Raw genomic sequence first — 26,268 nt, forward strand, 5'->3', positions numbered from 1 at the left:
AACTTTTCTCGCGATGTTCTGGGAGCTTTGCTGTATACAATCCCAGCTGCTATCTAAGCTAAAGCTAAATTAGCTGCTACTTATTGATTGCAATGTAGTCAAGTTCACACCAAGTATCAGTGAAGGGGCTTCACGGGTGGTTGGGATATGGAGTTAAGAAATATCAAGGACCAGGTAGTAAATACAGCTTTTTCTGAACTTAACATTAAATAACCTGTCGGTTCTCACAACTGCAATCAGCTGGCTAGTCATGTTAGCGGCGTGACGAGCAAAGTTTTCTGCAAGGATGGCTAATGTCACAGACTCCTCACCCCGTAAAGATACATGTAGTTTAAGCTGGAGTTTCTGTAGAGTTAGATGTCTAATGCATTAATTTTGCAATGTACTTAGAAACTGTATCATTATGATCATTGGTATTCCTGTAAATACAGTTGAAAACCCACAAAAATTATTGTAAATATACATTTCACATATATTTGTCGTTTGTACAGTGGTTAGATTTGATTAGTCCACACTTAATTATGTGCCACTGCATTCTGAATATTCCCAGTAGGAAGAAAATGGATGTGTGGGTGGACGTGCTTGAGACAGTTCAGTTTCTTTTTCTTTAGTGACATAAGTGACAAATTAAAATGCTTGTTGTTTTTTCTTCGGTTGTCTTTGAAGCAGGCTTCATAAGTCTAATTATACTTTTTACGAAAGTCAACTGAGTCATTGTAATCTTTCCTGTACAGTGCATAACAAATTTATTACACCAACTGTCATAAAAACAAGAAAACACAGATATAGTTTTAGAAATCTGTCAAAATAATTATGTAGTTGGTCATTAGGCAGATAAACTGAATTCACATTTTTCTACCTAAATTTGAGCCTGCACATTTATCTGAGAAGCCAGATAGGTCATTCAACAAGTAAAACAAATTTTTCCATTTTGGAATAACTTAATTAATAATTAAATTAAATAACTTTAATTTGGTATCTTAATCAAAAACTAATGATGTGCTTTACAATTTTTTCAGCTTTTTTGTAAAAAAGTAAATTTGAAACTTTGTGGGTAACCACATTACTTATATTTTAGCGTTAAAAATATAGCTTTGATGAAAGAGGTTGTGCATGTATGTATTTATGTCCCTGTAGTTTTTGATTTTCATGTTGAATTGGTCCTATATGTATATGTCTACAAAAAAGTTGTTTGATTTACCTGTACTAATTTTTCTTTCAGTCCCCATTGGTCCAGGCCATATTCAGCCGGAACACAGAAGATGTGACATTTTTACTGAACCACAAAGAAGATGTCAACTCACTGGTAGTGTTACTCAGTTTTAATTCAGGAGTTGTGTTACAAATTACAACATGCTGAAGGCTACTTGCGATTGCACATTAAATTTGTATTTAGACTATAATTTTATATATTTTTTTAAATCTCAGGACCAAGAACAAAGCACACCACTACATGCTGCTGCTTATATGGGCGATGTCATTGTTATGGACCTACTTATTAGTTCAGGTAAAAGACAAAAAAAATTGTGTGGTTGTAAGAACAAAATATTTGTTGTAATGACTGATATAAATTAGTCGTATGCAAAAGAACTGTAATACCTCAAAACTGCACAAGCAATAAAACCTAGTTTTGCTTTTTTGTGCTCTCTTACAGGTGCAAATGTCAACGCCAAGGACCAGGGGTTGCTGACTCCTTTACACCGAGCAGCTGCCTCAAGAAATGAAGTAAATTACTATTGTCAAATGGATTTTAAAAAGTCAGTGACAGTTAGCTCTTAATGTTAGACTTATCCTTTTATTTTGTTTTTCCTGTCAGAGGGCTGTGGAGCTATTGCTGAAACACAAAGTAGAGGTTAATGCACGGGACAAGTTCTGGCATACACCCCTGCACATGGCAGCTGCAAACTGGGCTACAGGTTGTGCCAAAGCCCTGATACCACATGTTTGCAGCCTGGATGTAACTGACAAGGCAGGAAGGACACCGCTACATCATGCAGCGCACAGTGGTCATGGGGAGGTAAGCTGAAGAGTCTTCTTACTGACGTTTAACTATTTTAAAACTATTAAAAGCTATCTTTTTATTTGGTGTTTTTTAATAGGTAACATTTATGATATTTTATATTATTATATATAACATTTTACATTGATTTCCATTAGGAAAGTGAATGATACGTTTCTGGGGTTTGGGTAATTGTTGCAGCACGTTTAAAAAAAATTACCTGTTAGGTTGTATTCATCAGCATAGATGAGTTTACATAGATGAAGTGGCTACATCCTGATATTGTGCCTTTAACAGATGGTGAACGTGTTCCTGCGTAAAGGTGCAAATGCATGTGCCAAGGACAAGAAGGAAAGGCAAGCAGTCCACTGGGCTGCATCCCTCGGTGAGTAGAGACGCTCCTAGCAGACACAAATGTATCTTGAATTTAATTTTCTTTTATGAGTTTTAAAGAATAACAGAAGTCTTCTAGTAACTAACAGTATGTACAAACTGGAAGGGATTGGCCTTGACCTTAACAGTGGGATGCTTTTGGGATAAAATAACACTTTCTGTTGTCATCACCAGTGTATGTTTTGTGCTTGGCTGAAAACACAATTGTAAGTGTGCAAGAGTCCTTTAACAGAAAGGAGAGGTCAGAGGTTTAAATGTGAGATATTTTAAATCTTTATACAGTAGTTTCTATATGTTGACAATACACACCACACTTGTAACAATCATAGTTTCTAAGTTACAAGTCTTTCTGTCAACTTTCGACCAGTAAATTATTCAGTTGACCTTGAAGTTTTATCAGAATTCATTCAAAACTTTTCTTGTTTATAGACAAGATAACACACATGCATTCAAATGCTACCAAACACATAACCAGTGTATTCAAATGAGACCAGCTGTTGGCCAGACTGTGTGCCGTTTAATCCAGCTGTGTAACTAGCAAGTGTTGAGATGTACTAGCGTCACAAATATTTGTAGTAAATATGAATCTCTCGCTCTTGTTTTTTTCTTTTTTTTTTCTAAGGACATTTGGAGGTTGTGAAGCTGCTGTTGTCTCACAGTGGAGATGTGATGTGCAAAGACAAGCGTGGTTACACTCCACTCCACGTTGCAGCTGCCGGCGGACATTTAGACGTAGTCAAATATCTGCTGAGACTGGGGGTGGAGGTAAAGTCTACTGTGGTTGGGATACATTGCTTTTCCCACAATATATCCTCCGAAGAACCGAAGACAAAAAAGTATCTTTCAGTTTAACTTTTTGTTGTGATTTGCTGCTTCTTTGGCGCTAAAAGAGGCCATGAGATGTCAATGAAAAGCCCAGGATGTCCTCTGTTCAGCACATCAGGACTTAGTAGGTTAGCTTAAATAAATCAAAAGATAATCAAAACAAATTTCCATTACAGAGGAATAAAAGAATAAGCTGGATCTCAGGAGGATATTGTTGGTATTTTTTTAATGTTTGGTTTATTATGTGCAGGACAAAAAGTTTTAAATATGTTTAAGCTTTCTGCTGAGTTTCTTCAGAATTAAGATATTGAGACACTTTCTGCTCAATTTTAAACCCCAAACCAGACAGTCAGTGGTAATAAATGGTTTGATAAAAGGTGAGGCATAAATAACTTGTGTTGTGTGGAGCTCCAGGATTGGCTTTATGTTGTTTTCCAGGCTGTACCAACACTTATGCTGCTGCATTGTGAGTGAATCCAAAATAGATGCATAAATTCAGTACTTGCCCCCTTCCTGATTTCCTTTTTTTTTCTTTGCACATATGTCACACTTACATGTTTCAGATCATCAAATTTTTTAATTAGACAGAATTAAACAGAAATAACCAAGGTAAATACAAAATGTAGTTTTTAAATAATGATTTCATTTATGAAGAAACAAAAAACTATTCAAACCTACCTGGCCCTGTTTGAAAAAGTTAATGCCCGCCCTTGTTGCACTATGAAATAACTGAATAATCATGTTTTTTTGGAAAGCTGAGTTCAAGTTCATTACTGCACCCAGACCTAATTAGTGCCAGACCCACTGAATCAAGTCACTTAAATGGAACCTGTCTCACAAAGTGAAACAGGCTAAAAGATCTCAAAAAGAAAGGCATCATGCAGCGAGCTAAAGAAACTCAACAACTGATGACAAGTCTGGAAAGAGTTAACATTTCCATTTTTAGCCATTTATAAATGGCTATAATAGTGTTTTTCACACAGGGCCAAGTAGATTTGGATACCTTTTCCGCTTAATAAATTAAATCATAATTTAAAGACTGCAGTTTGTATTTACTCAGGTTATCTGTCTAATATTACATTTTTTGATGATCTGAAATATGAAATCTGGAAGGGGGCAAATACTTCTTTACATTTTTTATTTCTTTTTTAAAACCTCACATATAATGATCTACGTCAGCCGCCCACTGATATAATCTGCAGTATTTCTTGGGCATATGGCTCTTGTTATTTACAGCAAACTGTTTTATACTCCATTGGTTTATGTATTTGTCTATATATTTTGATATCTGCTTCCAGATTGATGAGCCCAACATTTTTGGGAACACAGCGCTCCACATGGCCTGTCACACAGGGCAAGACACTGTGGCCACTGAACTGGTGAACAGTGGCGCCAGCATCAACCAACCCAACTACAACGGCAACACACCATTACATCTGGCAGCTGCCTCCTCCAGCGGGGTGTTGTGTCTTGAGCTCCTAGTCAACAATGGTGCTGATGTCAGCGTACAGGTTAAAAGGATGATAAATAAGAAAATAATCATCTATTGGTTGAGGGGATAATTGGCTGGAAGACTGAATGTTTTCTTTTTGTCTAATAAACAGAATAAGAAAGACATGAGCCCTTTACATATGGCTGCAATGCACGGACGCTTCACTGGCTCGCAGATTCTCATCCAAAATGGTAACAAAGTGCAAAATTTGGTGTAATGTGACTGATAATGAAAAGGGTTCTTAAAATATCTAAGCTCGAGAGACACCTATCCACGCATTTTTTTTCCCTCCCACTTACACAGGGGGAGAGATCGATTGTGTTGACAGTAATGGAAACGCTCCTCTTCATGTTGCTGCCAGACATGGTCAGGAGCTGCTGGTCAGTACTCTGCTGACAAACGGTGCTGATAAAGGCAGGTAGGTCTGTGAGTCATTGATCAGTTGTATAAAATGTATTCAAAATTATGACATCCTTGCCTCCTCGCAACCCCCTTGCAGTGACTCTGTCGCTGTCAAGTAGCTTTCCAACTTGGCACATACTTACCAAACGTAACAATGTCATCATCTCTGCAGACAGGGAATTAATGGGATGCTTCCACTGCATTTGGCGGCGCTCTACGGCTTTCCAGACTGTTGTCGCAAGTTACTGTCTAACGGTGAGAATCTGTTTTGAGTCACCCCGTTTCAGAATCACATTTCTTTCTTGTTACATTTTAATTACTAACACCAGCTCGTTTCTGTTGTTCGTCTTTGTTCAGGCCAGTTTTACAACATGGCGCCAATGCTGACGAATGACCAAAGTGTGGGGTTCGACATAAACATGTTAGATGATCATGGAAGGACGTGCCTGCATGCAGCTGCATCTGGAGGGTGAGTGGTGCAGACTCTAAGTAAATGCTTTTAATAGCTGGCACAATTTTGTCCTCGTGCACTTGTAAATAGAAGTCTGAATTATAAGTGCATCCATGTATGACAAGTATTATTAGTCATCAGTAGCTGTGTAAATTTCAGAACATAGTAATGTTGTGAATTTTCTGTGTTGTTCAGCCACAACACAGAGGTCAGTCGGCGATACACTACGAATGTCAAAGGAGGGTAAAACTATTGTAAAGATCGTAATGCCAATTATTTGTTGTGTTGTTTTCCGAGTCATAAGGTTTGAGGCAGAAATAAATCAACAGAAAATGAGCTTAAATGATAAACTTCAGAAATATTTGTGAGCTATGCACTGCACTTGTGAGACACTTGGTTCTCAGTTGAAGTCTTTATTTTTTTTATTTTGCAGGAATGTCGAGTGTGTTAATTTGCTGTTAAGCAGCGGTGCTGAGCTGGATATAAAAGACAATTTGGGAAGGTAAGCAGTCCTGAATGGCTGGAGGTAAGAACTGAACTTTGGTGTTACCTGATGTGTCCTGTTTTGCTTTGCAGATCTCCTCTGCACTACGCTGCAGCAAATGGGAACAGCCAGTGCACCATCTCCCTGGTGAGAGCTGGTGCAGATGTCAATGAGCTGGATCTGACGGGCTGCAACCCCCTGCACTATGCTGCTGCTTCACACACCTTCTCTGGGTAAGAGTCTTTACTGACATTTTAAATTTGCACATTTCACTCAACAACATGAAAGCATGGATCCATCCTACCTTGTATAAATCGTTCAGGCTGCTGATGGTGGTGTAACGTGTGGCAGAATTTTCTTGACTCGCTTTGGACCATTTTGCACCAATTAATATTTTTTAAACACCACAGCCTACATGAGTATAGCTCCTGACGATGTTTACATTATACTCATCTTCTGATGGCTCCTTCCAGCAAGATAAAACAATCTGTGACAAAGCTTGAAATCTGGTTTCCTGAACATGACAATGAGTTCACTGCACTGAGACGACTTCCAGTAAAGCACCTTTGGAGTGTGGTGGAACGAGAGATGCTCACTGTGGATGTGCAGGCGACAAATCAGCAGCAACTGTGTGATGCTGTTATGGACCAATATGAGGAATGTTTCCGGCACTTTGTTGAAGTAGCTTAAAAAGTGCTCATCTTTTTTTCCACAGAGGGGGTCCAAACTCTGACTCAGACGTCAACGTGGAAAAGCAACATGAAGCCTCTCTGTAAGTCATATACGTCACATTTATATATTATACTGTTTGTGCTTTACCATGCAGAATCTAGAGTAATTATCATTTTAAATTAAAATTACACAGACAATTGGAGGTAGTTTGGGTAACTTTTAGTAATGTTCTTTATCAGGAATTATTTAAAGAGTTGATAGGAACAAAATCAGAGGACAGAAAAATGACTTTAATGGAACTTGACGTTAGTTCATAAAGACACAGACTTGTACATTAACGTACATTAAACTCTTGTAAAGTTTAAGTGTTGAGACTGTGAACTTGTTTCGTTCAGGTGTTTAGACTACTTGCTTGACAACGGGGCGAACCCAACTCTGAAGAACAGCAAGGGATACAGTGCCGTTCACTATGCAGCTGCTTATGGGAACAAACAGCATTTAGAGCTGGTCAGTGGTGTCTTCTCATTTTTCATTTAGTTCATACATTTTCTTTTTAACTGACTGCAATCTGGACCTATTTGGAATTCTGTTACTTTTCCAGCTCTTGGAAATTTCTTTCAACTGTCTTGAGGAGGCTGAAAGTAATGTTCCAGTCAGCCCTTTGCACTTAGCTGTGAGTATAAAGTAAAAACCTTGAAAATTATGCAACTAGCAGAGGTCCTGCTAGTTTACATGCTTTCAACTGTATTGTCTTCATGCATTTTGTCACTGCAGGCATATTTTGGCCACTGTGAAGCTCTGCGTTTGCTTTGTGAGACATTAGTGAGTCTGGATGTGCGGGACATTGAAGGCCAAACTGCCCTCCACCTCGCTGCTCAGAAGGGCTTCTCCCCATGTGTAGAAGTACTGTTGAAACATCAAGCCTCCTACACACTGAAGGAGCACAAGCACAAGTGGACAGCTCTTCACACTGCAGGTGTGTGCATCTCAGTACATATTTGTGCCCATACAATAATGCTTAAGTGTGTTTATCTTGTATTTTTTAGTGCCCCATTGATGGATTTGGGTTGATTTTGTTCTGAAAGTAAACAATGCAGCTTTTTGGTTAAGATTTGTTTTTTCTTTTAAACTTATGTTTTTATCTTTGTGTCCCTTCTGCTCGAGCAGCTGCTGAGGGCCAAGTGGACTGTATCCTCCTGTTAGTTAACATGGAACAAAGTGCTGACATCATTGACAGCCCAGACACACAGGGACAGTGAGTCACTTTGCATCTTTTAATTTGTGTTCGGTGTATTTATTTATTTATTAGTCACGTAAACATGGTTATTTGTGGGCGATTTTAATTATTTATTGTGACATGACACTTATAAAGTAAATAGTCTTCAGCAGTGTGTGTCATGGTCCAACCAGATTAAATTTTCATTAAACTGATACTGATTGCGTGATAACAAGGTAAGCGCAGAAAGGAACAGATTTTATCAGGCATTAAAGCAACGGTTGTGTATATTGATAATAAATTGTCTTTTAAGGTAGTAAAATAAAATAAGAAGATAAACAATTAAGTATTGAACATCTACGAGAAACCGCAAAAGGATGCAAATAACCATGAGGGATTTATGCTTCTGTGAAAAGCTGAAGCAAAAGTCATCGTGTCATGCAGTCTGAGGCTATTGTGATTGGCCTGTTTCTTACCGTCGATTCCTCCTGTGCATTTCTGGCTACTTTTTTGCAAAAACTACTGGAACATATGTGAGGGAATGTAAAAAGAAGTGAAAAACTCGAGTGTCAAATATGATTAGCTTTCGTTGAAAAAACAAAAAACCACGGGAACACAATGTGTCTGAGTGTGTTCGCTCAGACACCATATGAGCGAAAATAACTTGAAACACAACTTTCTTTCTTTTTTTTTAATTTTATAAAGCTCTGACTTGTATTATGAGTATGAGTCTGTGGTCTGAAAGAGAGTCCTGTAACTCTGTCTGCAAAATATAGTATATAATGACCAATGTTGGGCAATTAATTATATAGTTACTTCTTCAAAAAAGTTACTGAGTTTTGCAAACAACAAAGTTTTTTTTGCAGCTGTTTACCTAAAAATGCTGCCAAGGCATTTTTTTTTAAAATAAACATTTCAAACTATTTACAGAACAATCAGCTGTTCTGCATCAAATCTGATGCCACACAAATGATTTGTGCCACTCCAAAAAATTATTTCTATCCACTATAATAAAAAGGAGAACAACAGGCTGATACCTGCAGGCCTGACAACAGGAGATGTATCACTTCTGTAACACCTGTAGCACTCAGCAGTCGCCTCATTGTTCTGTTGTTTTTCTGGCGTTGTTTTCGCTCACAGGCGGAGAGCGCTTTCAAGCATTTTCCTTATAAGATGCCGTTTTTACTGTTTCTTCCCGCAGTAAATATAAACAACGATAGTATTCAGGAAGAAAACCAAACATTGCAGATAATATTTATCATAACTCTGGTTTTACGTGGCCTATCAACACAATTTAAAAACTGGTATAAAGTCCACACTTTTTCCGTCAATTGTTCTGTCAGTCCTGCTCACATCTCCAATGGTTGTACACGTCATTAACGTGGCTTCACTCCTCATCAGCCGCTTTGCTAGCTAAAACACCGGTGTCGGCACATAAGAACGCTGTCATAGCCTGTCAACGACGTTGATTAGCTGCGTATATACGAATGTGAATCGCGTTATTGGCTGGACTATGGGATAAGGTGGTATCGTTGTAATCCCATACTGGAGCAGCCAGTCACTCACTGACTAACACTGCAAAACAGAATTGTTAAAGTATTAATTTCATTTCAGGTTAGATTTTTTTTTGTGCGCAACGCAGATTTTCTGTGCGCAGAGACCGTGCCAGCAGTGCGCAATTGCGCACGTGCGCAGCTTAGAGGGAACATTGATCCCCACAAGGAGTGAAGACCTGTGAGGAGAAAATAGTCCCAGTATTGTGTTAGTTTTTATTGGGCTGGCACTGATTATAAAACAGCCTCTTAGGTTCTACAAAGATTCACCACATGAGTCTTAGGCTACGTTCACACTGCAGGTCTCAATGCTCAATTCCAATTTTTTGATCAAATACGATATTTTTGTCTGCTTGTTCACACTACAAATAAAATGCGACAGCAAACGCGCTCTAGTGTGAACCCTCAAAGTGGCCGCATGCGCAAAAGAAGACGTCACACACAACGCGCTCTGTTTAGACCCAGAGCAAACTATATTGTTTGACTCATGGCCGTTAATATAAAGACTTCGGACTTTACGTTTCCCAATTTTTGCTTTAAGTTATTTTGTTATTTACATAATAATGTAAATAACCTAATAATTATCCTTATTGCTGTTTTAGAGGAGCGGTGTTTCAAAGGATAGTTGCAGATTTCTGTCAGAATCTGCAGATTATACAGTATAAATAAAATGTTCATGTTTCTCCAACGTTGTCTTCCCAACAGTTTCACTGACATCTACACTGGATGGCCAGGAAGCGTTCACGATGTCTTCTCGGGCGCTTCTCCGGAGCTGATAATTGGCGCCTTGTCTTGTGTCAGTGACGTAAAAGACGGATTTAATGCGAATTGACCATTCAAACAGCAGTCGCTTTCTAAAACATCGGATATGTATCGGATTCAGTACCACATACGAAAGTGACCCAGATCAGATTTGAAAATATCGGATTTGTGCCATTCACACTGTCATACCATGATCGGATTTGGGTCGCATAGGGTCAAAAAAATGGGATTTGATGCGCTTTCGCCTGCAGTGTGAACGTAGCCTAAATCAGCAGATAGTTGAAGTGACAGAATCATGCCTACAACTGAATTCTGCTTGTTGTACAGGACGGCTCTCATGCTGGCAGCTCTCGGTTGCCACACCGACTGTGTCCACATACTGCTGGAGAAAAATGCAAAGCCTGATGCTGCAGACAAACAAGGCTTCACTGCTTTACACCGAGCTGTGAGTGTGTGCATGTCGCACGTCACTTCTTTTCATTGCACTCAATAATTATTGCAAATAGAAGATTATACCTTTACCACCACCCTCGTGCCTCCTGTCACATGATATCTTGTGTACTCATCCTGCAGGTCATAATGGGCAGTGAGGAGTGTGTGTCTGCTCTGCTGGAACATGGAGCTTCTGCTCTGTGCCGAGACTCTAGGGGGAGGACCCCGCTGCACCTCGCAGCATCCTGTGGTCACACGGAGCTGCTCCGCTCTTTGCTAAAGGCTGCAAAGAAAGCTGACCCTCTGGACTCCATGCTGGACTACAAAGGCTACACACCCACTCACTGGGCTGCCTACCATGGTGAGACATCAGAGCAGCACTTCATGTCAAATGAGCAGTTTATAATTAAGCCGTTTTAACACAATAGACCTGCCTGTTCATACATCATTTTTGTGTATCATGAGACACTGCGTTTTATTGTGCATTAAGTCATTTAAATAAAAATGTAAACATCAATTATGTCTCTATTTGTTTCCAACCTTTCTTAGGTCATGACGGATGTTTATGCATTTTACTTGAAAACAAACTTTTTAGCATCCAGGAAGGAAGTCTCTTCACCCCATTGCACTGTGCTCTGTGAGTTATTATGTGCGCACACATGCTTTTTAGAAGTCAGCTTAAATAAATTTAGTGTAGTTCTTCACATTTTAAACACCTCTGTTTGCCACATGCAGAGTTAAAGGGCACGAAGCTGCAGCAGACCTTCTAGTGAAGACTTTTGGCCCTCAAATTGTCAGCATTAGTGACGCCAAAGGAAGGTAGGTAACTTTCATTCAGACGGTTTCATACAACACAGCCAGCAGGTGTCAGTAAAGTTAATGTAATAGTTTTAGGTTTATTTTACATGTGGCATACATTTCCCAGCAGTCATAATACACTGCTCATATTATTTTTTATGATTGCTACTCATTTAAAAGTGGCCTAATTTGAAATGTACAGTGTGATTTATTTATTTTTTCTCTATATTACATAAACAGGCTCTACTCGGGCTACTACTAAAGCTACAAGTTATTTTGTATGATTCGGTTTTAATGGATTTTTTTGCATCACCTTTCCCAAACTGGACAGTGTTTTCTCCTTCGTGGGCTGTGAACATTTCTGCTCATCTAGTATTTTGATGTGTTCCTTGCTTGAGTTCAGGACCCCACTGCATGCTGCTGCATATTCAGGGAACGTTGCTGGGCTGCAGCTGGTTCTGGCCCAGGGAGCACAGGTTAATGCTGTGGACCACTGTGGATGCTCTGCTCTGATGGTTGCTGCTGCCTGTGGACAGACCAGAGCTGTTGGTATGTGTGAAACAAGGAAGTCCTTTGAAATGTTTTTGTTTCTTTCTGCACCTGGAAACCTTTAAAAACTATCTAGACTATTTAGAGCTGGAGAGCTTCTTTTCTCACATCCCTCAGTGATGGTTTCTTTTAATAAACCACTTTGTTCCACTGTTGCACTGTCATGTGAAAACACCAACCAACAGCTTGAGGTGTAGTAGTCTGGGTTTGTTGATGTTTACTTCCTGTATTTCAGAGTTCTTGCTGAACAAGGCGACCCCAGACCTGACCCTGGTGGATTTCAATAACAACACAGCCCTTCACTTAGCCTGCAGCAAGGTCCCATACACACAAACAAATGGGTGCACTAAATGCATGCAGTGTCACACAAATAGTTGCATGAGTGTAGCAGGAGATCAGTTTAACATCCGTCACAGAAGGTGATTAGAAATGTAATGCATGAAAATCAAGTTTAATATGTATCATAACTGTTGTTTGTCGGCCTGTCTGGAGTATAATTCTGATTTAATTTGAACTAATTCTAATAGTAGTTTTTCTTATATGAAACCTGCATATGCATGGCTCATAATACTAAGTACTTGTTTTGAATTTCAGTGAATAAAGCGGATGGTTTTAACAACATTAACATGCTTTATTCTGCAGGGTCATGAGATGTGTGCCTTGTTAATCCTGGGAGAGATCACCGATTCCTCACTCATAAATGCAAGAAACAACGCTCTCCAAATGTGAGTTGTCTTGACGTAGCAGTCAGCTGATCTCCATAAACAGTTATCTGCAGAGACACAAGAAGGTTTCTGGTTTCTGTTTGTTGTCCAAGTATTATTGGCTGGCCACACTGGAAGCCCAGAAACATATAATCATGGTAAAAAGAAAATACACCTTCCCTGACAAAATAAAAAAATAGTCTTATCCTTAGCAGGTCTTCAAGCAGCAAAGTGCACTCTTACTGCTTCCAGGTGCTGCTAATCAAATAAAATTGATTAACTGCTTCTCAGCAAGCATGAGCAGCTCTATAAAAGGGAAGGTTTTGGCAGTTTTGCCAGTCTGGAGCATTCAGTTGTGTGTTAACACGATGTCATGCCTTGTTCTGCAGACAAAGAGAAAATGTGACAAATCTGAATGTCTGTTCTGAAAAACATAAATCTCACTGTAGTTTAATCTGTCCTCAGTGCACTGTAGTCAGACCTTTTATTCTCATGCAGGCCGCTTCACATTGCAGCAAGGAAAGGTCTGGCGACTGTTGTGCAGGTGTTACTGAGCAGAGGAGCAGCAGTCATGGCTGTAGATGAGGAAGGTAGGTTGGGATTATATTTCTGTGATAAGAATACCAAAGCAGGTATGTTCAACCTGCGGAGGATTGTGTGGGTTACTGATTTGCCTTTTTATCCTCTGCAGGCCACACGCCAGCTCTGGCCTGTGCCCCGAACAAAAACGTAGCAGAGTGTCTGGCCCTCATCCTTTCCACCATGAAGCCTTTCCCTCCCAGAGAGGCTGGTCCTAACACAGCCTCCCACTTCAGCCCCATCCTGAAGAACTGCACTATCGCTGCCTCCTGCGGGGCCAGTGGAAACCTGTGCCATGCCTGAGCACAGGACCAAATTCACACTGTCAGTCAGTGTTAGCCTGTAAGCCACTTTTGTGACAAAAATGCAGCTTCATCCCAGCGTAACCCAAAGTCACCATGAACACCTGTGGTCATGCATAGCTTTTTGTCTCTCGTGTCATGGCATTTCTATACATGACAGCATATGCTTGCTCGCCAGTAGCATAAAACCTAGTCTTACTCTAATATTAGCTTTCACATTATTCTCTCTATTAAGAGTGTAGTTATTTTAATGAAGTACTAATCTTTAGATATGAATGGAAGGTTTAAAATAAGCACACAACACAAGCCTCCCCACCTGAACCTCATCCACTATCAGTATTTACTTTTATTTAAGCAACATAATCTCAAAACTCCATGTTTGTCTTCAGTTGATACGAGTGCACAGATGCTCAGGTGTTTAGTGTCTGTGTGTGTGCGTGTGTGTTTGGCTTAGTTTTCATATTACTAGATGCTGCTTCTAAATATAAATATTTTAATATATCTAACAGGTGCTGTAAACCTTTTATGCAATTAATAGCACTATTTTCTTATCCTACGCACGGTGTAGCAAACACTACACTGATAAAAAGCCACCTATTATTCTGATATTATCATGATTTAAAACTTCAGTTAGCCTACCAGCCATAAGCATGTTTATAGTTTAAATGAGAATTTAACAACTTTAGTGTATATAGCACTCTTAAAATGAAGTTAACCTTGAAAATCCCAAATTATTGGATTAACCTCAGGTCAGTGTGTACTGTAATCCCGGTGCAATAACAAGCACTGCTCAGACTGGATGTTACATACTCGTATAAACTATGAGTAAAGTATATCAGTTCAATAATCCAGACAGAGAAATGTCAAATAAATAATCAACGCATTAGTTGCTGTGAACACTTTAAATACATTTAAAAAATTTCACAAGGCTTTAAATGTCGAGTAGAAATGGTAATTGTTGAATTAATTTCGAGTCCCAAAGCATCTTTGAATTATTTTTTCTCATAAACGTTTAAAGACCCAAAGATGATTATAATCTATCACAAACACACACATTTGAGAAGTTGGAATTAACAGATACCCAGCTTGTTTTTTTGTTTGTTTTAATGACATGCTGTATTATCAAAATTCGTGTTTGATTTAATCAGTAAAGCATGAACAGTTAGGTGAGTTATAAGGGGTTTTGTTTTTTTCTATACAAGATCTCAGTGGGGAAGAAACCCAGAGTCACAGCACGTGTTCAGGAGCTAGCGTTGATCTGTTCCTGTTAAACATTTGCAAACTTTTGTCATTGTTATAAAGAAAATTGGTGACGACAAATTAATTTAGATACATAAAATTATCTGTGCTGCTACAAACAAGCCTCACTGCCTCTCTCTTTAAAGATCAAACTTTTTATAAATAGTGTTGTGCATCAAATGTTTGCCTTTTTTTTTAAAGTCGAAGTCAAAGGCCAGACCTGCAGCTCAGCTGATGCCATTTATCCAAAAGATATTTTCTTCCTAGTTATAGCCGCTGTGTTTTCTTAAAATGCCTTTAAACTATTTGCACTCTGACATCAAAGTTTACAATTTAATGAGGGCATCTTTCCTAGGGTTATGGTGTTGTGTTTGGAGAAAAAAATAGGGAGAAAAAAATCTGTTAGGCATTTCTAAACACAATGTGTAATGAAATGTTGTGAATAACTTCAGGAATTTCCCTGTTGCAGCGTTTCATGTGAGCAAACTGTGTCTTCCGTACAAGTTACTCAAATTTGAGGATGTCACAGCTTGAAAGTGTGGTTTGGTTGTGGCTGGCATTCATAATAGGCCGGAATAAATGAATCACCACCATCTGAAGAAGTCTTGCTGTCTTTATTTTATTATTTCAAAATCTTATTAGAGTTTGATAAACGGAAGCACCGATCTGGGCTCATCGTCTTGTCTGCACCCTTGTGTTCTTCCTTAGAGATGATGCCCGCTGTGTAAGGAAACAGATTTTTGTGCTGGCTCGATTCATTTTTGTCAACGAAACTTTGAATACATCAGATTAGATTTATATGAAAATCTTTTTAATTTTGGTTTTCAGTTCAGTTAGTTTCTTGAATGAATTTGCTTGTTACCCTTTTATTGTATTAAATATTACTTTTAGTTTTGTTTATTTGTTATAGCCTGATCTTTAGCTAATCTGGAGCTGTGTGTTACACTATTCCTCTCTCACACCAACCCTCTAAATGGTCTCCATGAATCTTGTATTTAGAGCCAAAATTTGAAATTTGTGATTAAGTCGAAATGTTATGATACCTAGTGGGACATTTTGAGGTAACTCAAATAAAATTTTGACCTGTGGATGGCCAAAAAAAAACAAAAGTGGGGGAAACACGCTTCCTTCATTTCCTGGATTATTTATTTTATTTTATAGGACTAAATTGTTCAAAGAAAAATCGTTTTGGTTTAGCTTTTGTTATTATTACTACTACATTAACTTTGGTGTAAATCACTACAGTCTGCTCTTATAGTGTTCCACCTGGTGCCTGGAGGTCGATAAAAATCGCAGCACGTCACTAAAGCCTGTCCTCACCCGGCTGCCGTCGCCGGTCCGGGGTGTCCGTCGCCGTCCACTTGAGCACCTTCAGTCACCAAAATGGCGAATGTGGTGCTGGAGTTTAAGGTTTCTGCCGGTGATTCAGAGCCACAGAGTCGCCCTGTCCTGATCATCGGGCAGCACACCAACCTGCAGCAGGTCAGCTGGAGCCAGATCAAAGGAAAACTCCAGCCGGTCGTTAGCAAAGAGGTAATCTTATAAATGATAACAAAAGCTCGGTACCGGCTAATGTTAGCGTCACGCTAAGCAAAAGTTAGCAAAAGCTAGCACAGCTAAGTTATTTCATGACACAGCTAGCGAAAAAGAGTCCAAAGGGCAAAGCTATAACGGTGTCAGTGTAGGCTACTTAGTAAGCTAAGAGCTACAATAGTCAAGAGATGTTTGCGGTCTTATTTGTTTTAGGGTTTTTTTTCCATTATCATTATTATTGTCATAATCACAATTATTATTATTAGTATGACCGTAGAAGTAAATCTCACAACACCAGTAATTCGTATTTTGCTTACTTCCACGGTTGCCCGGCTGTCACATAACTCCTGGATGATTGTAGGTTAGAAAAGCAGTACTTAAACCCAGACAGTGGTCATTAACCTGTCTCCGAATAGGATTTTGCAACTGGAGCATTGACGAGGTTAAAGTCCCAGTCTTCAGTATCCAGATAACTAATGCCGTACTACTGCAGCATATCGCATATGTGTAAACTTATTTTCAACATAATCGACATACTGTCGATGGAGTTTGTCCAACGTGCTCCTGGTGAGTGATTAGATCACTGGTGGTGGATTTGGTGGGCAGACTAATACGCTCAGAGTCATTGAGTGTGACAGTTTTCCAATCAGCGTCGGACTGTTTGTGTACAATGATTTGCTGAGACACTGTTGGCCTGCTCCATGAAGCGCTCTGATTATTCTGAGCATGTGTATGTACCTTCTAAGGTGATAAGTGTGAAAGCATCTGGAAACATTGTGACACTAGGAATTTTTCAAACCCAGTATCTCAAATTCCCATCACCTACTGGTTCACTTGCCTCTTATTTTAATCTGGTGGAAGCACTGTGTACATACTGCTGACTGGTTATAGTCTTTCCAAAACATTCCCAAAACCGCTTTGTAGATTCCTGTCATAAACATCTGGAATAACATATTTAATATTAATAGTGGATTATTATTACATCATCAGAGATTGTTGATTTCCCAGACTGCTTGTACTTAGTTTACAAAGAGTAAAAGAATTAGAGGATTTAACAAAAAATGTTTTTCAAAGCTTTAACATCTTTGTGGTGAGTCAGAAATGTCAATTTTTCCTCATGTTTTCTCAGATCTGGCAGGCAGCTCTGAGTGCTTTAAACCCAAACCCCACGGACAGCTGCCCCCTGTACCTCAACTATGCCACAGTGGCCGCCATTCCCTCAAGGGTCAGCAGGCACAACAGCCCGTCTTCTGCCCACTTTGTGTCCCGCCTGGTCCGTTCCTGCCTTCCCGGAGGGAATAACCGCTGCATTGTGGTCAGTATTTTCAATCAGAATTGTTTCCTGTTTGTTCTTCGGGGAAGTCAGAGGTTACTTTAAGCTACAGAACAAATCTGTTCTTTATAGATGCCCGCTTTCTGTGCCATGGGACTTCTGGGAGTCCCATGGCACTCAAATCTGGGTCATCCAGTGGTGAGGTTGTTTGCTTCACGAAGTGGCTAACACATCTGCTCTCCAGATGGTGTGTGAGCGTTCAGATGTGTTTGCATCCTGCTGTGCTATGGCCCGGGCCTTCCCCATCTTCTCTCGCCGCTCCGCATCCTCACGCAGAACTGAGAAGAAGCATGTGACCGTGGAGTTTGTGATTGTTGGGCAAGATGCCAATCCTCTGGAGGCTGCAGAGCTTGAGGTACTTTAAAGTTTTGGGTTTTAATTGTTAGTGCTGCTCATAATTGCCTTTTTTGTGTGTGTGGGTGGTCTGCCATCACTTAATGGCCTTTGTTTTTCATCCCATGTTCAGTGTCTTTCTAACGCTGCTGATGGAGTTCGACTGAGCGCTCGCATTGTGGACACTCCATGCAATGAGATGAACACAGATCACTTCTTAGATGTTAGTGAAATTCTCTGATTTGCATAAACTTTGTTAACCTGTAACACGTTTCCATGAAAACGTTACCTGTTAAGCTTCTGTGTCCTCATTTCAGTTTGCCCATTCTCACATTAGGCTATAAAGTTAAGTCAAACTGTCGTCTATTTATTGATGTTAGTAACAGAAAGTGAATATCTTAAGATATTTGTTTACAATATCAGGAGTTAATTTCGCAAACCCATTGCATCACTTACATATCGACAATACTTTTTTATGTACACTTTAATACTTTTTAATTTTTAATTTAGAAGTAAGGAGGGTTGAAATCTGTTAAAACTAGTTTTAATATTTCTACTGCAGTTTTTCATCACAGCCATAAATTTCTGTTTCAGGAAATCAGGGCTGTGGGGAATGAACTTGGAATCACTCCAGTTATCATTCGTGGAGAGGAACTGAAACAAAAAGGGTTTGGAGGTACGACCTCTGCGCATGCCTGTGTGCTTTATTTTTAGCTTGAATTGTCACAGTTCTCCAGAATTGCTATGTCAAACTTTTTTGTTGAGTGTGCTTTAGCTAGAGAGACTCATGGTGCAACTCTAATGGAAAGAAATGGTAAACAAGAAAGTCAGCTGTGCTGTTCACTGTGTCTGGTTTCAACTGAAGACGCCAACAAGCTTTAAAGCATGGAGAGAATTTAGAAAAAAAATCTAATACATTTCTTTTTACACCTCAAATACTAAACATGCATATATACAGGAAATACTTGGTTGAGATTTCCCTAGGGACACCAGAGTGATGGATTTTTGGGACTGATCCCTAGTAGCATATTTTGAAGCTAGGCTATATATTGTTTTAGTGTTTTAGTGTTGCGTATAAGAGGCCGTAATGAAGTGCTAGCTAAAATATGATCCTAAAAGGACAAATCAGTGGCTGTAGTAGCAAAAATGCACTCAATGAAAAATTGACTTATTCTTTAAGGACTAAAATGGGCACCTATAGAAAACTGTGCCTGTAAGTCAAAACATGGGTCAAAGCTTAATTGTGTAAAAGTCTGAACATTTCAGATCACTGAAAATGCTTTTCTTTCTTCACCCTCTCAGGTATTTATGGTGTTGGAAAGGCAGCAGAGCACCCTCCTGCGTTAGCGGTACTTAGTCACACTCCTCAAGGCGCTACCCAAACAATTGCATGGGTGGGCAAAGGAATTGTGTATGACACTGGTGGACTTAGCATTAAGGGAAAGGTATGCTTCTGTTTCCTGTGGAGATGATAACTAATCATCTATTTAGAAAAACAGACCTGCATGCCTCACTTGAGTATATTTTACAGTGTTACTGGGATAGCTGATAGATGAGTTGTCTGTATATAGAAATATAATTTAACAGGAATAGAAAATTATGTTAATCAAGTGGAAAAATGCAACAATATTTGGCTTAACTCATGTATTTCACCTTAACAGTGCACTGAGTCATGGTGTGTTAGCACAGAATTTGTTGTGTGTACCCCAAACATTAATCTTCACTGTGATCTTGTGGACCATGTTGCACCTCCAAAGTCTCTGTCTGCTGTAATCTCTTAAGTTTGACAACTTTCAGTAAGCTCATCCACTGTCTGGGCAGTCTGGATGATCCTGGAAACCTCCACGCTGATCTTTTAAATAAACTCTAAGCCTATTCTCAGTAATCTGTTAGCAAGCAGCACCTTTTATATTCACTAGTTCAGCCAAAAAGCTTTTCTTACTGTAAATGAATTTATAGACAACTGGGTTGCTGTCCTGCTCACTGCAGAAGAGATCCATTACATGTAAATAAGTTGTGGTTTTTCCTTCTTCTAGACCACAATGCCAGGGATGAAAAGAGATTGTGGTGGAGCTGCTGCCGTTCTGGGAGCATTCAAGGCCACCATTAAACAGGTGAGGTGACAGAAGGATCCCACATCAGCTCTCACGGCTGTCATTTAGGCCTCAGTCTCAAATGACTAATTGGGAAGTAGTTGCTGGCTGTTGCTAAATGAAGCCAGTCGTAAAGAGGCTGCTGCACTAAAAACCTCTTTTTGATTGTTTTGGCTGCTTGTATTTTTTTTATTATTATTAATTTTTTTTCATATAAAGTATGTGCAACTGTGACAATCTGCTAGCAACATTGGCAGTTACAAGGAAGTTTTAGGTGCAGCACTTTATACCAGCCTCTGTCTTCTGTTTGTTTCAGGGCTTTAAGGATAATCTCCATGCAGTGTTTTGCCTCGCAGAGAACTCAGTTGGACCCGCAGCCACGCGACCTGATGATATCCACATTCTCTATTCTGGAAAGTGAGACTTTTTTTATTTATTTATTTTTAAGTAGTAATATATCATTTGCTTGGAAATTGATTTGACACACTTGGTATCAAATTACCTGTGTGGTTTGTATTCAATGTCTCTCTGCCATCAAGGTGTGACTGCACATAAACTGCGTCCGATATCATTTTCCACGCTAACTCGAGAGGAATGAATGTGGGCAGTGGTATAAAATGTCCATTCTCCCTTTAAAGGTCAGTGGAAATCAACAACACTGATGCAGAGGGCAGGCTGGTGCTGGCTGATGGAGTAGTGTATGCCAGCAAAGACCTGGCTGCTGATATTATTCTGGATATAGCTACACTGACAGGTGCACAGGTGGGTGACTCTCACTAAACCAACCACTGCAGGTGCCCAGATCAACACATTCTGTACTGTGAGGCAGGTGCTGCTTCATAGCTGAAGTCTCTTTGTTTCTGTTGCTCAGGGAATCTCCACAGGAAAGCACCACGCAGCTGTGATGACAAACAGTGAGCAGTGGGAAGCTGCAGTTGTGCGTGCGGGCCGCAGCAGCGGGGATCTCGCTCACCCTCTGGTCTACTGCCCCGAGCTGCACTTCAGCGAGTTCACCTCTGCTATGGCTGACATGAAGAACTCTGTGGCAGTAAGTGGCAAAATCCACACGCGTGGCAAGACACAATCCATATCAGACACGGAAGAATTTAAAATACAGGGATTTCACCACCTACTTCAAACAAGCTCAGTTTAGCTCGTTCATCTTGGTACTATCACATGGGTGGCTCAGGAATTTTGCACAGTATAAATTACAATGAAATTTTTATTTTATTGTTGTGTAAATCATTATATATTCCTTACTTAATGTATAATGTGTGTGTATGTGTTAGTCCCGTAGGGAAATTACTCCTCTGCATTTAACCCATTCACCCAGTGAAGCAGTGGGCAGCCACCAGTGCAGCGCCCAGTGCTCAGGGGTACCTCCAGGTAGCCTTCAGTGAGCCGATCATGGGGCAACCACTTTACCTACTGAGCTATCTTTGCCCCCTATTAAGTCCTTTAATATTGACAAAATCTGGGAGATGTGCTTCCAGAAAGTGACCTGACACGGTTGGATGAAGAGATGTGACCTCACCATTTTTAAGTTTTTACAGCACATAAAACCACTGATCTCTGCTAAAGAAAAGAAACAGAAGATTTTATGAGTTGTATGGTTTTGTGAATTTTGTGCAGACTTGTTATCGTCAGACTCGTCGATAACAAGTGTGACGATTTTCCAAAATATCCAAGCTTAGGGCGATCCGTGATAACTCACTAACGGAGATTTCCCGCGTTAATGCGGTTATGGCGTTAATGTCATTTTAACAAAATTAACACTGACAGCATTAGTATTTTTTTCAATGGCTGTTATAATTTATTCAGGCTTGGTTGCTGAGGTGCGTGTGTGTTTTGCATTGACAGGATCGGGAGAACGCGCAGAGCTCCTGTGCTGGCCTCTTTATTGCATCTCACCTGGGCTTCGATTGGCCCGGTGTCTGGGTCCATGTTGACATTGCCTCTCCTGTTCATGCTGTGAGTATCCCATGCTTCACTGTGTGGATGTGATTTTTAAAAAGCAAGCCTATGAACACATTTTTGTTAACTAAAATAAATCATTATGTTGTTCATGTTCATACATCACCAGCAATACAGTGCGGTGCACTTAAAACACCGCTGCAGCACGCACATGGATAGAGTCTGTTTGCTGCTTTTCGTATGGCTTATTTAGTGAGTCACCAATCCACAACAGTGATAATACAGTGCAGGGTTTTCAGTTTTACTACTGTTTACGTTTATTGGATTGTGAAGTCAGGGTTGGTGGGGATTTTCTGACTTTCTGAGGAGGAAATTTCGATTCTGAATTTCCAGTTTCCTGCTTCAGATGGAGTGCAGCGTGTTTTTTGCTTCAGGTTCAAGTTGGAAATTGTAGTGCATCACTGAAGTTGTTCAGAGTACTGGCTTTAATCACACCTACAAATTTGTGCCAAGTCCTTTTTTTTTTTTTTTTTTGTCTTTTAATTATATTCTTATTGAAGAAAGGAAAAAAAAAAAAAAGGGACTTGTTACAATAAAGTGCATTGACATTATTTAGTCAAAAAAAGAGAAAAGGAAAAGAAAAAAACAAAACCCTTTTTCTTAGTCCTTTTGTTTTACATTCTGATAGCAAAAAAATAAAATTAACTCATTGGCTTGACAATGTGTTACATAATGCAGCATGTTTAACTTATTTACAAAAACTACATTAGGTACATATTATGAAGTTGAGGGTCAACCTGACATTGTTCGATACATGGGAGATACACCAAGATACACCAATTCAGGGCTGGTCTTACCTAAATTCAGGGCGGATGGGGGACACAAAGCTAATCCATTTATTCCATATTTTGTAGAATTTGTCTTTCTGAATTTTTAAAAAGAATGTCAATCTTTCCATTTTAAATATTTCGAAAACCACATTAAACCAATCCTCAAGCGTTGGCGGAGTTGGATTTAACCACTTTCTGGTTATTGATTTTTTTGCTGGCTGCTAATAGCGCTTGTAAGAGTTTTGTGTCCCCTCCCCGGACCGAGCCAGCAACCAAGCCCAAGTACAAATTTACAAAATTGATGTCAAATTTTATCTTAAAAACCTCACACAAAGTTTTATGGATTCCCAGCCAGTAATTTTTTAATTAATTTTAATTTTTAGTAATTTTTCCCAGCCAAGTCAAGTAAATATTGAGTGAAGACTCTTAAGAAGTAAAGGGCTTTGCTGAATGTTTGAGGAAGTTGGCACCAAACACCACTGTAAAGCCTCACCTCTGAGCTAAACATTAAGGAAACCTTTGACTGAGCTTATAAAACACAAGCTGAAAGGAAAATTAGCACTGATTTAAAATGAGACTTTACCGTTATTTGACCAAACTGTCCAGCTGTGTCAATCCAGTGGTGTTTAGGTTTAGAGCGTATTCGGAAGTGCATAAAAACGAACGTGTAGAACAGGAATAAAGTGGTTGCCAGTAAATGCCGTGACGTTCTTTCTATCAGGGATGTGCATACACTTGTCTGATTTCCTTGCTACACAGAGACTAGAGGAGCTGCTTTCTGGCGTATGCTTCCTCAATCACTGCGAAACTTCCCATTGTGTTTGAACAAAACAAGATCAGCTGACCTTACTGCCTGTGACTGGTCAACCTTTAAAATAAACTGGTTTTATAACTTTCCTGCAGGTGGTTTCCTGATGCTCTGTCATGGTCTTGTGATTCAGTTCATAAACAACAGTCCTTACGCAGGCTTTCTCTCTAATAAATCTCCATATTTGTGGTTGTCTTGTGTTAGAAATTGGTTTAAACAGCTTTGTTGTGGCAACTTTTATGCTGAATCAGGTTTCCAACAAGAGATTATGGCAGCAATAACTGAATGGAAAGTGGAGGATAAGGTTATTGGTTTTTAAGAGCTTTTCTTCTCTCTTGCAGGGAGAGCGTGCCACAGGTTTTGGTGTTGCTCTGCTCATGGCCCTGTTTGGTCAGGCATCCGATGACTCCATGCTGAACCAAGTTTCTCCTCTGGGTGCAACCACCAACGAGTCCGAAGACCACATGGAGCGCGACTGCAAACGGCGAAGATTGGTCTAATAAGGGAAAGGGGGGGGGGGGAAATAAAATTTAAAAAAACACACCACGGTTCACTCCCCCGACTGCTCCTGTGCCACCACACACTCAAACTGTTTAAGCAAGTGCTTGTCCAATTTAGAGATAAAATGTTTTAGAGTCTGTGTTCTGTGTTTGACTTGACCGAATAAACCAGATAAAAATGAGTCAATCAGATGTGGTATAAATGATTGTGATCAAGCACAGGCCCTCATTTGTGCTCGTTACGTGGCACTTGCCGCACTGATTGCCTCAATAGCTTCTTCATTATTCAGTTCTCATTGGTTATATTAAAATGTAAGCAAACTTCGAGTTAAATTAATTATTGATTCATTCTTCCTTTTTTTTTTTTTTCTTGTGTTTTTACCAGATTCTACAATTAATGCAGTTGAATTTTTTTTTTTTTTTTAACCCCATACCTCAAATGTTGCTTTCCAGTGTCCATTTCATCAGCAGAAATTTTTGTAATTTCATGCTTTATGCAAACAGAGAATAACGCCATACATGTTGTACTTAGACGTTCTGAAAATCACTGGCTCAAGATCAGTGAAGATAGACGTGTTATCTTTTGTAACAACTGCACTTTGTTAACGCTTTGTATCTTTGGACTACCTAATCTCTGGACCAAAATGAGTGCTCACTGCACTTTTTAACAGTTTCACTCTGTCACATGACTGCTGACATGCTTTGTCAGCATAAAACACACAGGCCAGACGTTAACTGTAAGTTGAAGTGTTCGTTTCCAGCACAAACAAGTTTGTTTTTTCTTCTTCTATTCGTATGACAATCGTGTTGTCCTTCAATAAAGGTGGTGCCATCTGTCATCTGTGTATGTAGATTCAGTCACTACAGAATTAATAAGCTGAAGGCTTGTTTGTTTAAACAAAACAAACAAAAACAAACAAAATGATCTTATCCCCTCACATGACTTCAGCAATGTCTATCCAACTTGGCATGCCAAGTGCTTTTATTTGTAGTGCAGTTTGCTGTGCTGGTGTCTTGTAGCAGATCCCCAGTTATCATCTTTCCCTGTCATTAAAATTTCAAAATAGCCAAACACCTAAAAAAAAAAAAGTATTCAGTGCAACTCTATTTTATTTATATGTGTATATATATGTGTGTGTGTATGTTACTCACAGCAATAGTCATCACAAGGCTTCATAAGAACACTTCTGAGGCAAATCTACTCTCTACTGTTACCAATTTCTCATCAGATTACAGCTTTTTAATTAACCACGCTGATTTCATTGTAGTTTGATTAAGTAGGAGATGATTAAGCATTGTCCTAATCATCTCCAGGTTAAAACATCCCTCTGTGTCTAAAGATTTGTGGTGTGTGTGTGAGTAATAACCTCTTGTATTGGATAATGTCACAAAAAATAGGGTGTTTTTAGGCTTAAACCTTGGTATGACTAAAGCTCAATAAATCAATCAATCAATCAAGGCTTTATTCGCCACGTGCAGGTTGCCCTGCAGTGAAATAGGACACCCCCACCCCACCCCCCCGACCTTACACACACAACACAGACATCACATGGGGATACAGGTCGGAGATCGGTAGCGTTACAGAAAAAAAACACTGAAATATACACTACAATGGGAAAGTACAAGAGGAAAAAAAGAGACCTCTACTCATGCTGGACAGCATGAGAACAGAGAACAAAAAAACTCCTCTGCACAAAAAAGCACATAAATGTCCACAGCACAACCTTATGGAACACATGACAAGCCACAAGGTCGGGTGGGGGGTGAGGAGTAATCAAACACAGCAGCCGTCCTGCCCAGCGCTACCATTCCAGCGCGGGCTCAGACCCGCCGTGTTCCCAGGAGGGAACAAGCATTGAAGGCGTTTGGAAAGGGAGGTTGGATGAGTGTGTGCGTGTCCAGAGTTCAGCTGAGACAGTGTCCTTCACCCTGCTAGGCTAAGTAAACAGTCTTCCAGCCAACCCAGGTGGCCTTGCATGGAATGGGAAGGAACAGACTAAACACAGTCGTTATCAGGGAGTTTTTGTTCCGTGCCAGCCTTGCGACCGCAGCTGGCGCCGAAAGGGTATCCG

At 39.7% G+C, this 26,268-nt stretch overlaps 2 protein-coding genes across 2 annotated transcripts; both read left to right on the plus strand.

The window, feature by feature from the left end:
* The first annotated feature begins 43 nt into the window (after positions 1 to 43).
* ankrd52b (ankyrin repeat domain 52b) lies at positions 44 to 14,581 on the plus strand. Its single transcript, XM_085354030.1, has 28 exons — positions 44 to 174; positions 1,223 to 1,306; positions 1,429 to 1,507; positions 1,655 to 1,725; positions 1,817 to 2,017; positions 2,297 to 2,384; positions 3,015 to 3,157; positions 4,516 to 4,728; positions 4,822 to 4,900; positions 5,013 to 5,127; positions 5,284 to 5,366; positions 5,469 to 5,580; positions 5,996 to 6,064; positions 6,139 to 6,279; positions 6,762 to 6,818; positions 7,114 to 7,225; positions 7,320 to 7,391; positions 7,493 to 7,694; positions 7,886 to 7,973; positions 10,577 to 10,694; positions 10,823 to 11,042; positions 11,231 to 11,318; positions 11,417 to 11,500; positions 11,883 to 12,028; positions 12,264 to 12,346; positions 12,671 to 12,753; positions 13,231 to 13,322; positions 13,424 to 14,581. The coding sequence occupies exons 1-28, from the start codon at positions 148 to 150 to the stop codon at positions 13,612 to 13,614; spliced, it is 3,141 nt and encodes a 1,046-aa protein (XP_085210156.1). The 5' UTR covers positions 44 to 147; the 3' UTR covers positions 13,615 to 14,581.
* Positions 14,582 to 16,218: 1,637 nt separating this feature from the next.
* npepl1 (aminopeptidase like 1) lies at positions 16,219 to 25,257 on the plus strand. The gene is made up of 12 exons (XM_085354031.1): positions 16,219 to 16,385; positions 17,515 to 17,700; positions 17,903 to 18,073; positions 18,185 to 18,274; positions 18,646 to 18,727; positions 19,354 to 19,496; positions 20,088 to 20,165; positions 20,461 to 20,561; positions 20,783 to 20,906; positions 21,016 to 21,192; positions 22,005 to 22,115; positions 24,038 to 25,257. The coding sequence occupies exons 1-12, from the start codon at positions 16,236 to 16,238 to the stop codon at positions 24,194 to 24,196; spliced, it is 1,572 nt and encodes a 523-aa protein (XP_085210157.1). The 5' UTR covers positions 16,219 to 16,235; the 3' UTR covers positions 24,197 to 25,257.
* The last annotated feature ends 1,011 nt before the right edge of the window (positions 25,258 to 26,268 follow it).

The sequence above is a fragment of the Diplotaxodon limnothrissa genome, linkage group LG5 (assembly GCF_057381915.1).
Source record: "Diplotaxodon limnothrissa isolate DT_005_m linkage group LG5, D_limnothrissa_male_GT1.1, whole genome shotgun sequence".
NCBI lineage: Eukaryota > Metazoa > Chordata > Actinopteri > Cichliformes > Cichlidae > Diplotaxodon > Diplotaxodon limnothrissa.